This window comes from Camelina sativa, chromosome 15, assembly GCF_030686135.1.
Source record: "Camelina sativa cultivar CO46 ecotype springtype chromosome 15, ASM3068613v1".
Classification (NCBI taxonomy): Eukaryota; Viridiplantae; Streptophyta; class Magnoliopsida; order Brassicales; family Brassicaceae; genus Camelina; species Camelina sativa.
The window spans coordinates 17643365-17659627 of record NC_141894.1 but is presented as its reverse complement, the minus strand read 5'-3'; the positions used below and the strand labels follow the sequence as shown (position 1 = coordinate 17659627).

General features: G+C 33.7%; 2 protein-coding genes and 1 pseudogene across 4 annotated transcripts; 1 reads left to right on the top strand and 2 right to left on the bottom strand.

The window, feature by feature from the left end:
- Window positions 1-1579: 1579 nt before the first annotated feature.
- On the bottom strand, window positions 1580-4830 carry LOC104748590 (uncharacterized). Its single transcript, XM_087487208.1, has 4 exons — window positions 4811-4830; window positions 3357-4430; window positions 2016-3282; window positions 1580-1930 (listed from the first exon to the last, which is right to left on the bottom strand). Exons 1-4 carry the CDS (start codon window positions 4828-4830, stop codon window positions 1766-1768), a joined length of 2526 nt encoding a protein of 841 aa, XP_087343334.1. The 3' UTR covers window positions 1580-1765.
- Window positions 4831-5755: 925 nt separating this feature from the next.
- On the bottom strand, window positions 5756-7456 carry LOC147926780 (ras-related protein RABB1b-like; annotated as a pseudogene). Its single transcript, XR_015582363.1, has 3 exons — window positions 7272-7456; window positions 6692-6774; window positions 5756-6282 (listed from the first exon to the last, which is right to left on the bottom strand). The product of XR_015582363.1 is annotated as a ras-related protein RABB1b-like (transcript).
- Window positions 7457-8553: 1097 nt separating this feature from the next.
- LOC104747136 (nitrilase 3-like) lies at window positions 8554-10767 on the top strand. 2 transcript variants are annotated; one of them, XM_087488729.1, is made up of 4 exons: window positions 8554-8739; window positions 9468-9761; window positions 10026-10307; window positions 10404-10767. In XM_087488729.1, the coding sequence occupies exons 2-4, from the start codon at window positions 9524-9526 to the stop codon at window positions 10556-10558; spliced, it is 675 nt and encodes a 224-aa protein (XP_087344855.1). In that variant the 5' UTR covers window positions 8554-8739; window positions 9468-9523; the 3' UTR covers window positions 10559-10767. The 2 variants fall into 2 exon arrangements, with proteins under 2 accessions (XP_087344855.1, XP_087344853.1); XM_087488727.1 differs by lacking the exon at window positions 8554-8739 and adding an exon at window positions 8888-9054.
- Window positions 10768-16263: the final 5496 nt, after the last annotated feature.

Sequence of the window (16263 nt, the reverse complement as noted above, 5' to 3'; positions counted from 1 at the left end):
TGTTATGTTATTATCAACATCTAATCATAAATAATATATACAATTAGCTCAACAATCAATCAACATCAAAGCTTTTTAAAAATGTTTTAATGAAATATGAATAAAAATAAACTCTCTTAATGATAAAAGATCTTGAAGTAGTCATCAATGTCGTTTATTTTTCTTAATATTATCACATGACATATATTTATAAAGATTTACCCTAAAAATTTTGAATGATTATATTCAAGCTCAAGAATTTAAATTAATAGAAAAAAAAAATTAAAATTCCGCGGGTGAATTAAAATTAGTAAATTATAAACTTTAAAAATTGAATACTCTCTTTTGGTTTAAAACTGTTAAAAAATTTGTCAACTTTTGCCCAATAAAATATTTATAATCAAATCAATACAATAAAAGAAGAAGGTGATTCTCTCCAGAGCATGACACTTCAGCCTTAATATTGAAGGAAAAATGTTTCGCAGCTACGTGAAGTAAGCTCCAACACATGCTCACACATACAGACAAATTATATGTTCTCTTAGCTACGTAAACTATCGATATTACATAAGGACATGGGTAAACTTATAGAGGTTATGTGTAGAACACCATAACCATTGCTTCCGGTGCCGTTCCGGTGTACGGTACGGCGGAATCCGGTAAGCGGCGATTCTTCCGTTATGACCCAATTAAAAATTTTGACCCGGTTATTTTTTTTATTAAATCGGACCCAATTTATTTAGATCAAACCGATTCAATTAAAAATCTAACAAACCCGATACCCGATTCTTCATTTCCATTCACGATTTAACCTAAAAAAAAAAAAATTAACCCTTTACCTAAAGGGTTCTTCGGAGTACATCGTCTTCATCATCAAGGTCGATTTCAGGATAGAGATGGATTTAAGCACGGGTTCATCTAGTATGAGTAGATCTTCTGGAATTGTGAAGAAGTGTGATTGTGGATTGCCAGCAAAGATCTTCACATCAAAGACTGAAAAAAATCCTGGCAGAAGGTTTTTCGGATGTCAATTGTACAAGGTATGTGTGTGTTTTATGGCGATTGATTAGAAATTGGCAAGTTTTTAGTGTTTTGCAATCTCTGTAGGATGGTGGAACTGACCACTGCAAATACTTTAAGTGGGTCGATCAAGAAGAGGTGAAAGAGTGGCCGCGAAATGCTTTAATTCAAGCTGTAGCTGAAAATCGTGAAAAGGAAAGAGTGATAGAGCAACTCCAGATAACAATTGTGGAACTTCGTAGTGATCTGGAGAAGCATTTAGAAGATTCGGGAAAGGTCATCTATAGGCAACGTTTGATCATCACATTGTTAGCTGGATTGCTTGTATGTGTCGTTGGAGCCTATATATTTGGCTGATGTGAAATTAACATGTGTGTTTGGTTAGAGTAATTGTCAGAATTTGGGTATATTGACTATGTCTATGTTTGTAAGCTTTGTAAGATTGTAAGACCTTGTTGGTATGGTTCAAACTTTGATGTGGAATCAAAGTTTTTCTTAGTCATTCCTGCTTCAACCAAATACATAGTTAAAAGAAACATCATTCAAATACAGCCCAATGCATACTGTCACAGAAACATGAACCAAATACAAAAGACATAGCCACATCGAATTAGTATTTTCACAAAAAGCATCGACCATAATACATAACCGAATACTCTATCCTTTGTCACAAACCTTCAAAAAGGGACAAAACAACAAGTGACACAGGATAGAGTTTTAACCGCATTGTTTTCATCAGCAAAACACAGCAATGGCGTTGAGATCCTTATGGTGCAGTCGAAGTAACATCTTGAACTTCTTGACCCATTAGTGCAGCTTCCTCTTGAGCGATCATTGCAAGTTCCATTTCTGCTTCATCTTGAGCTTGAAGTTGAGCTGCATTTCGAGCTTCTTCATTAAGCTTCCTTCTCTTTGCCCGGCTCTCGTCAGACTACCAAGAAAGTCAAAAAAAGAGTTAAAACCTAAATGAAACATATATGATACAGCCATGTAAAGACCGGACTGATTGGAAATACCTCTTTAGGACATTTTCTTGAATTATGTCCAGCCCCACCACATAAACCACAATGAGCTATTCTTCCTTTTCTACCAACTTTGAACTTCTTCTTATTTTTAGTTGGTGATTCATGCAAACCTTTGATCCTTGCTTTTCCCTTAGGTCTTCCTGGAGGGCGCTTGTAAGGCGGTCCATAAATTTTTCTCCCTCCTCTCTCCTCCCAAAATTTAGTTCCATTAACCGGAGCTAAACCTCTACGATAAGTATCCTTCCATTTTTCGGTCAAATAATAATCAGAAATGTAGTCCTCAACTTCTTGACAGTTCTCTCTGATTGCACAAACAGCATGGCGGCAAGGAATTCCGGTTAAATCCCACTTTCTACATGCACACTCCCTCTTAGACAATATCACACAAAATCGAGTACCAAACTCCAGAATCTCATATTTTCCTCCTGTACTTGAAAGAGAGTAACAGTTCTGAGCCTCATCACATGAATTCTCCACCTCTTTCCTTGCTTTCTTTGTGTACTTTGCAGTCTCCTTCTCAGCTATCTGAAACCTTTTCGCAATCCTTTGCATCGCATCTCTTCTTACCAGCTCCAACATCTCCACAAAAGGTTTCTTCCTTGCCTTCTTCAATGTCCTATTGTATGACTCTGTGTGATTGTTGTGTGTATCACCACAGCTAGAACCAACCCTGAAGAAAGCCCTACACCATTTCCGATGATCTTTCTTCAGCAGATCATCACAAGCTCTCGGATCCATCTCCCTGAATGCAGCCAAGTTAGTCCGAAAGTCAGCTTCATTGTAACTGCTAGCTACTCTCCAGAAAAGTGGCTTCAGGGTGTCTGATTTGTGATCCTTTTTAAGATTGGCGTAGATGTGCCTAGCACAAGCTCGGTGTTCTGCCTTTGGTAACTCCAATGCCATACCATGAATTATGCTTGTGTGCATGTCAGAAATCATGGTAATGTTTTCACCATCCCCCAAATCCAAGTCCACCTTAAGCTTGTGAATAAACCACTCCCAGTTGTCATGGTTCTCCCCTGATACTACCGCCCAAGCTATAGGATAGATCTGATTGTTAGGATCCCTTCCAACAGCGGTAAGCAATGTTCCTTGGATATTGTGCTTCAAGAATGTCCCATCCAACCCAATAATTGGTCTACAGTTCTTCTTCCATGACGTCCTCAGCGGCTCGAAACATATGTAAATCTGATAAAATTCATCTAAACCATCATCTCTAGTTCTTGTATTGATCTCCACTGTTGAACCAGGCATTGTCCTATACGTAAAAGGCAATCGTTAATAACCATTCATCTAAACCTTCTATTTAAATTCCACAAAGTATTTACTTACTTGGTTAGTTGGTACTGATAGTCTCGAAGTCTTGAAAATTGGGCATTGCATTCATCTTGCAGCTTGCTAAATGCCCTCCTTCTTGCGGATTGTGACTGTGAAGGTGTAATGATGATGTTGTACCTCCTTTTCATCTCATCTTTGATTTCAGGAGCACTCATCTCAGGATCTCTTCTTATGTCTTCAAGAAACAAGTCAGCAACCACAGGACTCCTTATTATCTCACATCGCCCAACAGGATGACATGTATGCTCATCATAATACGTTTTAACCATCCATTTTTGTATCGGCTTTTCTATTGAGCAATATATTTGCCATCCGCAGCCTTTTCCCTTACACCTTGCACCAAGTGCAATTCTCTCCCATCTATCAAACACTACATTGCGCCTTGTCTTCAGTACATACCGGATCACATTGTCCTTAAAGTCCTGACCAGTAGCAAAAACTTGCCTCAAGCTGAACACACCATCAGGTAAATTTCTTTTTACCAACCTCTCTGCTTGTTCTTCTTCATCACCAGAAGAGTCATCAGTTGCAGGGTAGACTTCATCTTCATCTGGAATTTGTTCTTCATAACTGTCATGGTTAAAGACTTCTATATCCGCTTCACCAACCTCATCTTCTTCATCAGATTCTGGATTTTCAGACAAACCGTCTTCGTCATCATTAGCCTCATCGTCCGTCTCACCTTCAGGTTCGTACTCTGGATCGCCTTCTCCATCACTCAGATTCTCATCAGGAATTGCTTCGTCATTCCCTATTAGCGAATAAGAAACTGGTTTCTCAACATACACGTCCAGCTCTCTCATCCAACGCCCTGCTGATTGCATCTTGTTACTTATTGCTTCACCCTCAAGAGAATGCTTATCTGCTAAATCTTCAAATGGTAGCTTGTACCACATACTCCCAAGCTCGATATTCTTGTCAAGCAACTTCAGGGCTATCACAGTTTTGAAGATATCATCAGGATGCATTTCAAACACATCAACCACTCCATCAATGTAATCACAAACACCATTTGCTTCTTTGAATTGCCCAGAATGATGGCAATTCACTTTCACAAGTTCCTCGTTACTGCAAAACACATAAAATAACATTTATCAGTTGAACAAGTTATATTAAACAATGGCTAAAAATAAAAAAATAAAAATACTATCAAAATACAAATAACCGACAACAATATTCTACATGAACCCGACAAGGACAAAGTCATCTTTGTTTTCTATCTAACACCTTGAAATCGACCCCACAACTTGTTACAAAGGAAAACATTAATCTTTAACAACTCGAAAAAACAACAGTAACCAAGAGAAAAAAACAGTAACCAATAATCTCGAAAAACCACGATTTGTCCTATGTGAAAAGCGGAAGTCAATTATTCACACTATATATCCCCAACAAAAACCCAGCATAAATCCCCAAGAAAAACCCAGAAAAAATCCCCAAAAAAGTACCAAACTGCAGAAACTCTCATCTCGCGATTTTAGATTCGAAACCCTAATCTCGCGATTTCGGATCAGACACCAGATTAAACTCGAAATCAAGATATCATACCTTATTGTAACGAGATTCGACTTTGATTCACAACCAATTCGAGTGGTTCCTTCTTCTACTCCGAACGAAGAACCCTAGGTAAAGAGTGAATTTTTTTTTTTGGTTAAATCGTGAAATGGAAATGAAGTATCGGGTTAGGGTGTTTAACATTTTTACACCGAGATTATTTTTTTTAATTGGAACGGTTTGGTCTTAATTAATTGGGTCCGGTTTAATAAAAAACAAATCGGGTCAAAAATTGTAATTGGGTCATAACGGACTAAATCACCGGTGATCGGATTCCGCCGCAACTAACACGGGAACGGTACCGGAAGCAATGATTATGGTGTTCTACACATAACCTCTATAAGTTTACCCATGTCCTTATGTAATATTGATACTTTACGTAGCTAAGAGGACATATAATTTGTCTGTATGTGTGAGCATGTGTTGGAGCTTACTTCACGTAGCTGCGAAACATTTTTTCAATATTGAAGCAGGTGTTCACACTTCAGTAAAAATCTCTACCCTATCAAATTATAACGTTTATACAGCTCACTGATTTTATTCCTATGTGGACTAAATAGAAGAGAACCGAAGGAGAGAGTGTTTTATCTTCTCCTGGATTTCTTCTGCTTCATCGTCGTAGTTTTTATGAAACAGAGAGTGTTCATTTTCTTAAGATGAATCTTTGTTTTTTTGTTGTATATCTCTCATCAGAAAATTTATCCATGGCCGCCGCAACCGAGAAACTCTCGCAGCTCAAATTTAAAAATTTTATTTTGGAAATAGTATAATAATTTATCAATTGATCCAGTAGGCAAACAGAATTATGATTCTATGCGATCTTTATATGCTAAAGATACTTGGTTCAACATATGTATGCGACCTGTATATGCTAAAGATGTCAATATGTTTCTTTTTGCTTGTACATACACTTATAGAGGGGGCTATGACATTATACACCGAGAATGGAATAAAGATTGCTCAAGACACTATGGTATAAAAACAATAGTAGTTTCTGGATCACCAGATTATAGCAGATATGTGTCCTAAGGACTTTTAACCACAACAGCCACCTCTCTGAGAAATTGCACCATCCCTGCCTCCTGCTGCACCTTGAGTATGCATGTAGCCAACCTTAATGCCCGATGACTGCAAAATCCAGAGAGATTAAGGGAATTAGATCACATTGTAACACAGATGGTTAAATGCAGATGCTTCTAAGAATAGCAGGCCGTGTTCCTTGGCAAACTGTTCTCCTTCCTATTTGCTCACAGCTCTCTTGTGAGCAAGATCGCATTTGTTCCCAATTAGCATAATACTCATATTAGGATTTGCATGTTGCCGAGCATCCTCCAACCAACTTGCCAGATGGTTAAATGTCTCTCTCCTGCAACCAAAAGAACCAGACTTTTGAGCTTTGAGGGCAGAAAGATCAACACATGATAAAACTCTTGCAATCCTTCTCATATATATCGTTCATACTTGTAAAAAATTCCAGAAAAAAAAAACAGAGTAAGAAGATCATTTTAAGTACAATGCTAAGATGTATGGTTAACTTAACAAACTCCCAAAAGAGCATTGCCAGTATCAATCATATAGCCAAAACTTTATGCAAGATCAAACGTAAATTCCCAGAACCTGTATTTATGATGAAAGTACCAATTTCCAAAACCTTAACAGCAGTTCTAAACTTATTAGTTCACGAAATAAAGAACCAATAACTTGCCAATACCTTTGCTGATGGAGGAATTCAGAAAATTGGAGCTGATCATATACTGTTGCAAGGAAATACTAACCTGGTGATGTCATAAACCAGTAAAGCTCCAGCTGCTCCTCTTTAATATGATCTGGTGATGGATCTAAAAGACTCTTATCCAGCCTAAACATCATACAATTGGTTAAATCATAAACGTATCATAGCAAACTAGAACCAGAAGGCACCAAAAAAAAGACATAAAACAAGTTCAGCCCATACATCATCCAACGGAAAAGATTAACAAGTCATACAGCTGAGTGAAAAAAACGAATCAAAGACTATTGACGAGAAACAAGGAGACATGTGAACTCAGCTTCTATTTCAATAAGAAGCCTATGATGAAACTTAATCAAGAAACCCAACTTTGAGTCTCTGGCAACGATTTTAAAATATAATTGTTACTTGTTAGCAAATTATAGTAAGGCATTGTTTAAAGAATGAGAAAAATTGTTACTGATCATGACAATTAATCTTCATAATAATCAAAATCTAGCTTAGGTCAAAAAGGCTCAAAAACAATCCTAATCGATAAAAACGTGATTAAGTTCTTAAGTGGACCTAATTAGACGAAGAAAGGATAAAGGACGAGAGAGAGAGAGAAAGAGAGAGCATAAGCGTACGGTGTCCCAAATTTGAAATTTGATGGGGCGTTCATCGACGGTGACCATGAGAGTACCGAACTTGATAACGACGGATTTGATGAACCGATTCTGCCGGTGGAGTACGATTTGATCATCCGATGGTTTCGAGTTCACTCTTCCCCAAATAGAGAGAGACAAGAATGAAAGTCGGGAAAATAGAAAGAGAGTGCAAAAAAAAAAATTATGTTTCCCTCACCCAATCAGAAAGTGACACGTACAGAGTCCTAAACGGTTCAAAAAATCGTTCTGTAATGCATCGACCATTATTTAACTCACATTTGCATATAATTATTTCCTTTTATGGTTAAGCAACTTTGCCATCTCCATCTAAATACCACCAATAGAGATGATCTAAATGCATACTCTTTATTCATGGATCTAAAAAAACAGCAGATGCACTAACAAATATTAATTATTTGCAAGACTGTTCATAAAGTATTTGAGGTACATTGGTATTATATATCTCTTTGTAAATTTATGTTTGTTGTTGTTGTTTGGTAATGTTTTACATTAATATTTATATTATGGAATTGGACTTTGAATAGGCCGTGCATACACTTGAGAAGATTATATAAAATTCTAAATAACTTAATAGTAAATTCTAATTCCAAACAATTTATATTAAACTTTGATTTCAATAAATATGAAACAAAAATATTATACAAAAAAAAATATCTAAAAACAACCCGCGGTACTAACCTAGTTTTAATTAAAACCAAGGGGTATAGTTTTATAACAGATCAAGCGGAGGATCTCATTTACGTCTCTTCTACATAAATTAACCATTGGTAAGGAAAAGAACACGTAGACAGTGTGGCCTACATAATTGTATTTCCACCACGTATTCAAAGTTCGAGCGTCGTTACCATCTCACGTAGGAATTTAAAATTGACAAAAAGGGAAACCAAAAAGTCTATATATTTGTCTCACAAGTCTCTCTCAATGTCATCAAATCGTAAACACCAATACATAAGTTAATATGTCTAGCAAAGAAGAAATTTCGATAGTCAACAACCCAACTTCGGTTGACGGCGTTGTCCCATCCTCCACGGTCAAAAACATAACTCCCGTTGTCGGCGTTTCCCCATCCTCCACTGTCCGAGCTACCATCGTCCAATCCTCCACCGTGTATAACGATACACCCGCCACTTTAGGTAACTAACAACTATTGTTTCCCTTTATTTTTTTCGTCCACTACTTGGGTTCGATCGGGTATTTCCAGACGAACCCGACTAATCTTACGGACATAAATCGTTATATACTTGAAATTTGTAGACAAAGTATATTTCCGAGGCGGCGAGCAAGGGAGCCAAGCTAGTATTGTTCCCGGAAGCTTTTATCGGAGGCTATCCTCGAGGGTTTAGGTTTGGTTTAGCGGTTGGAGTGCACAACGTAGATGGCCGTGATGAGTTCCGCAAGTACCATGCTTCTGCTATTCAAGTTCCCGGTATGACTTCTATCTTATGAATTCTTCGTTGACTATTTTTTTGTATCATTTTCTTATCATGTCTTTATCGCTAAAATTAAATTTTTATACATTTTTGTATTTTACCAATCAATAACATAACTCCCAACAAAAAGTGCTTAATTATTTTGTGCTTATCCGAGTACCAAGGACACCAAATAAATACAACACACCATGTCGACAAAAAATACAACACACCACCAAAGGATCCAATCTTTTTCGGGTCCAAGAATTCGAATATACATATATTAGTTCAGGATCCTTGAAGATCGGATCCATATGGTTTCAGTGTATAAAGTACTCTTCAGTATCTCTGTTGTTAATATTTTTTCTCTTTTTGGCAACATATGATAGATGTGTTCTAATTATCTCATTAATTTTTTGTTTTGTCAACAAATTTTTAATATGATGTATTTTAAGGTTACGTTGTTACAAAATTGTATGGTTTTAATGTTTTTTTTTTTTGGCAACTTTTATGATACTCAAAATAAAACTATCGTCACTTCTAAAGTTTCTTTGATTTATCTTTTATATGGTTGCTTATGATTTTTATTTGGTATGTTGTTGGCTATGGTTGGATTCTTCGAGTGCTCTGTTTTTGTCACTATTAGATTGGAAATTAATTGGAACAAGCATTTGAAATGAGCACTCTCACAAAATGACTATTTCTTGAACCTTTTTTTTTTTTGGTTCTTGTGATAAAACTACAGGCCCAGAAGTAGAAAGACTGGCTAAACTGGCCGGGAAACACAATGTGCACTTGGTAATGGGGGCGATAGAGAAGGATGGGTATACACTCTATTGCACTGCCCTTTTCTTTAGTCCTGAAGGTCGCTTCATGGGTAAGCACCGTAAAGTCATGCCCACATCTTTGGAACGTTGCATCTGGGGTCAAGGGGATGGATCAACCATCCCCGTTTACGACACTCCCATTGGCAAACTCGGTGCTGCTATTTGCTGGGAAAATAGAATGCCTCTCTACAGAACTGCATTGTACGCCAAAGGTCAGGTTTTTTTTTTTTTTTTTTTGTATTTAATGTTACGTTATATTCAAAAGAAAAATAACGTTTTAATAACTAGTGCGTCGTATAGTTGAAAGTAATTTGAAGTCAAGATCTAGAGGAGAACCAGGCTTGCAAGCATTATTAAGGCTGAAAACTAATTAGAGTTCAAGATGTGTCACACTTTTACTATAATGTGACACATTTTGAGTCCCACCTAGCTTATAATGTAACATTCCTAACAATTTTCCATGTATTACGGCGCAGGGATTGAGATTTATTGTGCACCTACTGCTGATTATTCGTTGGAATGGCAAGCGTCGATGATTCACATTGCGGTAGAAGGTGGATGTTTCGTGTTGTCAGCGCACCAGTTCTGCAAGCGCGGAGATTTCCCTGAACATCCTGGTTACTTGTTTGATGACGTTATAGACGAGAAACATCCTGATCCTACTGTCTCTGGAGGCGGAAGTGTCATTATTTCACCTTTGGGACAAGTTCTTGCCGGACCAAACTATGAATCAGAGGGTCTCCTCACAGCAGATCTTGGTATACATATATACACTTATCGTTGTTCATCTTACGTTACATCTAGAAAATATTAAATAGTTTGAGCTAATCATATTGATGACGTTCCTCATCCAGATCTTGGTGATATAGCAAGAGCCAAATTATACTTCGATGTGGTTGGACATTATGCAAAGCCAGATGTGTTTAACCTGACCGTAAATGAGCACCCAAAGAAACCGGTTACATTCATGACGAAGGTGGAGAAACCAGAAGATGACTCAAACAAATAGTCGAGACTCGTAATTCGTCTACTGGAGCTAATGTCAGTTATATGATGGAGTCGTGCTTTCCAAATGTTCTGTTTATTTTTAAAGTTTATGTTAAAGTTTGTTTATCTTTCTCTGCTTTTATTTAATTTTATGTATGAAGTTTGTTTATCTTTCTCTTCAACAATGTAACAGAACTTGTTGAAAATGGTAAAGATCTCTGTTTAATAAAACCAATTGTTTCTCTCTCCTCATATATAATTAGGAGATTTCGGAGATTACGAGATAGAGTTAAATGGAAAGTTAATATTTGTGTAATATTCTTCTATTGTTAAATAAGTATATTTACCATTATTAAATATGTAAAGAACTTGTTAGACAAGTTATATCTCTTGTATAAATATAAGCATAAAAGCTAATGAATAAAATGAGAGAAACTATTTCATTACTAAAGTTTCCTCCAAATTTATCATGGTATCAGAGCCTTGATCTTATGCATGTGGATTAGGGTTTTCTTTTGCTTCCACAGTTTTTAAAAAAAAAAAGTTTTAATTTTGTTTCTTCGTTCGTACTTGTTTTCTTTGTTTTGGGGAATCAAACATACTTCCTTGATTTCTTTTTCTATATTTAAAAAAAAAAATCTTCTTTAATATAGTTCTTTTCGTTCTTTTGCTTTGTTTTTTCAAAAACTAAAAAGAAAAAAAAAAAAGAAAAAAGGTTTTGTTCGACTGTTTTAAAAAAAAAAAAAAAAAAACAAAACAAAAGAAGAAGATGTGTCCGTCTCTTTCATGAGAGATATGAGCACAATAGCACATGATTGTGTTTTCCGTATGAGTCTTCATGTGGTATCACCTTTTACTATGAAAGAAGATGGGCCACGAAGATAACTGGCAAGTGACAAATCCGACGGATACGATGCTGATCCAAGGATGACAAATCTGAATCTGACCATGACCACTACACAAATTTCTTCATGAACAAGAAGTTCAAAGAATGATTTAAATTTGTGATGTTGAAATCAATGGAGATACACAATCTCCACCGAATCGATGACCGTATGGCGAGGTATAACGCCATTGATGACTCTATAGTGAGTATGAAGACCGTGAATGATGTGATGATGATCGTCCAATCTCATACGTGTTACCACGTATGAGCTTGCGGGAAAGTATTAGGAGATCTTGGAGATTACGAGATCGAGTTAAATGGAAAGTTAATATTTGTGTAATATTCTTTTATTGTTAAATAAGTATATTTACCATTATTGAATATGTAAAGAACTAGTTAGACAAGTTATATCTCTTGTATAAATATAAGCATAAAAGCTAATGAATAAAATGAGAGAAACTATTTCATTACTAAAGTTTCCTCCAAATCTATCATATCTGTATGTTCAAAGGATTATGTAGCCTACTTAACAATCAGGCTTTGATTTCAGTTTATGGTCTTTATTTTCTCCTTTGTATGTCAAACACTGATCTTTATATGTTAGTGACAAAGAAACATGGAAGCTGAAAGATATAAATTATCGTCAGCTCAATCAGATAAGATAATGATGGCTAACCAAAACAAAAGTCTAAATCATTCGAAATTGTCTGTCTTAAATGTGAGTTTGAAAAGTCACTACAAAATAACTACAAATTGTCGTTAGCATAATCAGATAGGATAAGGATGGCTTACCAAAACCAGGAAATTCAAATTACCATATATATAGGACCACAATTATCCTTCTCTTAACATTATTGTTGTCCCACATCTTGCTTGTATAATTCATCTTGAGTAGACCGTTTCAACAATATTAGTCTGTCTTATGGTTTCATTTTAATCCAAAATCATTTGACACTAATGTGATTGATATTTATAATTCGTTACCTAATGACAGATTAGGTACAAAGTTATTGTTAATCTGAAATCTCTATGACTTTAAAACTAAATGAGTTTCGAATTTAAAATCATTTAGCTATGTGTTGAATAATTCATGTCCTTCGTATAAAATACTAGAAGTAGGCTCGCGCAATGCGCGAGATATATTTCATTTATAGTTTTATTGATTCTTATATATAATTTTAAAATTGTAATGTTCAATTTAAAAAAACAAATATCCTACTATATTAATTGGGAAGTACAAATATGAAATTAACCTTAAATTGTGTAAAAAATTACATTCAATTGCCATTAGAAAATTTTAATTAAGCTTAATTAATTAATTTAAAATAAACATAATTAACTAAAAATAAAAACACTCACATATCAAATATTAAAAAAATCTAAAAAATAAAAAAAAATATATTTTCTGGCTCTAACAAATTATGGACGAAATTAATAACTATATTTTTTAAAAGAAATATAAACCAATCAGAATTTTAAAAACTAAGATTTTATATCAAAGTATAAAATATAATTATTTTTAATAACTAAATTCGAAGATTTTGTTAAGATTTCAAATTATGATTCTCCTATCATCTTTATTTTATTTTATTTACAAATTGTTTGGAATTTTCATATAATACTTATGATTAATAAAATGCAGAATTTTTTCTACATATGTTGTGATTTGAATTTTTAAAAACGAATATATATCACTCAATCTATGAAAACATGTGTTTTAATTTCACATTGGCGGGTTGGTAAAACTAAATTTATACAGAAGATAAATTAATAATTTTTATTTGCTCACAATTATAATATTAAAATTACAATTTTATATTTCATAAAATAATAATGCAAATACAACAAACAAACAATATAAAACTGTAATAATACGTCAAAAATAAAATACTCTAATATTCTAAAATAATTAGTATTCAAATAGACTAATAGATTTACAGAACAATATTATCTCAAACAAAATAACTTTTTTTAAAAAATATAACAAAAACTTTTATTATTATATTATAAGTTTTTTTAAAAAATGTTGACCCGTGCTTTAAGCACGGGATATCTCCTAGTTTAATATGTGTTCTTCATGTTTTGACACAAAATAAAATAAATACGACATCTCGGTAAAAAAATTTAGTTGAAGTAATTAAGTAGTTGTTTATTATTCATTATCTCATACAAAATTTATTTGATGTTTCTAAATTTTAATACATAATTAATTATATGTGTTTTATCATCATTTGTATTATGCAGATTTTTATCTAGAGAGTATATTTTTAAAAATAGATAATTAATAATACTTTAATCTAGGAAAACAAAATTTATATATGTTGGACATAATTTTAATCATATAAATTATATAATAGATAAATTCTATTATATTTATGATATATTCAATAAAGAATAGAGAATTATGCATTCTCTAGAACATTGAGTCAATATCGGCCGTAACGGTGAACATTGAGTTAATACCGACCGTAACGGTAAACATTGAGTAAATACCGGCCATAACGGTAAGCATCAAGCCAATACGGGCCGTAGCGACAAGCACCGACACAATAATTAACGAGCCAATACGGGCTGTAACGACAAACAACGAGTCAATACGGGCTGTCATTGGACTTTGTGACCGACTCTGATTTGCTACAACATTATCAAGAAAATATTTGACTCAATCTCGTGGAGAGAATATTCGGAACGATCTTATCTCATGAAGAGGCGGTTACTCAAAACCAAATCCTATGAAGATTAGGGTAAAGGGACTTTCCTATAAATAGGGAGCGATTTCGACATGATGGGGGGGAAATCGAAGCCAAAACAAGAGACCAAAAACACAGCCACACGACTCAATTCCAAAGCATTGCTAGGGTTCCTAAATTGACTCGTTGTGCCTTAAACTCTTGTATTTGAGCTCGATATTTGATCAATAAAAACGACTATTCAACATCTATTTCTTGTTTCGTAGTCTCTAAACGAATCGATTATTTTTGCTCAACTAATATAATATTTTAATTTTTATGCGACAACTTTAATCATCAATTAAAATTAACAAAATGATATAGTAAGAGTAAGATTTATCGTCTTAAATCACTGCTAACAACTTGTTCATGCTTGTAATTTACACAAATCTACTTCAAGTTTATGCACATGCCATCTTCTTTCTCTTGTTCAATACAGTCGATACTTATGCAATGTTGCTTACTTTTTCCTTAAATATTTGCAGGTTTTTAAAATTTTTGTGTCGTCTCTCCAAAAATCATATTAAATACTTGACACAAATTTATATTACAATAATGAAAGATTAACTTAAAATTAATATTAATTCATAGCATCAAGACTGAGGAAAATATAGTTGTTTACATATACAAAAAAAATGTAGCTGAACACAAATATTGTGTGCTTATTTTAACATTAGTTTATCTAGAAATCAACTATATAGGATACAAAGGAAAATGTTTTCTTACTCTCTTTATTTCCTCCAAATAAGTCAAAAACGCAGGTCTCTTTTTTGATGTTAACACCATTTTCCCCAGTTGAGACCCATCTCTAACAAAAATGACATACACTATTGTTCTTTAATCAAACACCCCAAAACCCAAATAAAACCCCCATTTTCTATAGTTTTTCTCTCTGATATATTTTAAATTTCCCACAAAACACATCAATATTTTTTCCTAATATATCTCTTAATATTTGTCTGTTTCCCCCCTTTTTCATAATTTGATTACCTTAATTTATTCTCACACATTTCAATTTGCTAATTTATTTTTTGAAATCTAATAATTAATTTCAAATTACATAATTTTTTAAGATTCTCACAAATTACATCTTCAATTTTCTTAATCTATCTCTTGAAATTTTGGCAATTTAATTTTATCTCTAATTTATGTCTAATTTAAGTTTCCTCAGTTTTTTTTCTTCATAATTTTGTAGCTCCAGTAGTAGTGTCTCCAAATAAGTGATCCACTTCCTTATGTAGTGAAGAGAAAATCCATCAAAAATTAAAGATGCTTTTTAACAGAGTTTCTTCATTCATTGTTTTATCTTTTGTATTTATTAACTACATCTTTTAACTTTCAATTGGATAAATTAAGGAAAAAAAAACATAACACAATTATTTACCAGATACTTATGAGCCACTTAATTGGTATAAGTAATAATAAAAAGAGCAACTCCACATAGATCCAAATACATTTAAATACATACAATCGATTATGATAAAAATACTATCGAATCAGAACCCCCGTCATTGGTCTCATAATCATGCTCATATTTAAAACAGATTAGTGAGAAATTACGAAGAGCACAAGCAAATAAGAAACAAAAAATGATCGTAAACCATTTTCACTTGATAAGAATAGCGGATAAATCGATCATTTGTTTGATGCATCTTCATAACGATAAAAATCTAAAATATATATTTTGCTGAATATATATATATATATATTTATTTATTTTTGTGCAAAACTGAAAATATCTATATAAGAAGGAAATCTAGGATTTTTTTTTTTTTTTTGTAGGCCTGTAGTTACTAAAATCCAAACTACAAATAATTTAATTTAATTAGGTCCAAACAACAAATGAATACATGTGTCAGATATACGAAACGATGTAAAATGTATGGTGCATATGTATACGTTGTCACCACTACAACAAACACCAGAAATGTTGCACAATTACAGACTTACAAAGAGTAGAACGAATCTAAAAAAAAAAATACCAATACCTTTCTAAAATGCAAGTCAAGTTGTCTTCGAAAGGTGGTTCTGATCTTTGTTTTCAAATGTTCGAGACAAGAATATTTGGCCAACAACATCTAGTGAGTGGGTAAATGTAGATATAAATCATAT

What these genes read in the sequence shown, in the direction of transcription:
- LOC104748590 (XM_087487208.1), bottom strand. Translation starts at nt 4,830, where the DNA reads ATGAGAGTTTCTGCAGTTTG. An exon ending in TATCAGTACCAACTAACCAA is followed by an intron (nt 3,283 to 3,356) that starts GTAAGTAAATAC and finishes TTTTACGTATAG; the next exon opens with GACAATGCCTGGTTCAACAG. An exon ending in CAAGAAAATGTCCTAAAGAG is followed by an intron (nt 1,931 to 2,015) that starts GTATTTCCAATC and finishes CTTTCTTGGTAG; the next exon opens with TCTGACGAGAGCCGGGCAAA.
- LOC104747136 (XM_087488729.1), top strand. Translation starts at nt 9,524, where the DNA reads ATGGGGGCGATAGAGAAGGATGGGTATACACTCTATTGCACTGCCCTT. An exon ending in AACTGCATTGTACGCCAAAG is followed by an intron (nt 9,762 to 10,025) that starts GTCAGGTTTTTT and finishes ATTACGGCGCAG; the next exon opens with GGATTGAGATTTATTGTGCA. An exon ending in TCTCCTCACAGCAGATCTTG is followed by an intron (nt 10,308 to 10,403) that starts GTATACATATAT and finishes TTCCTCATCCAG; the next exon opens with ATCTTGGTGATATAGCAAGA.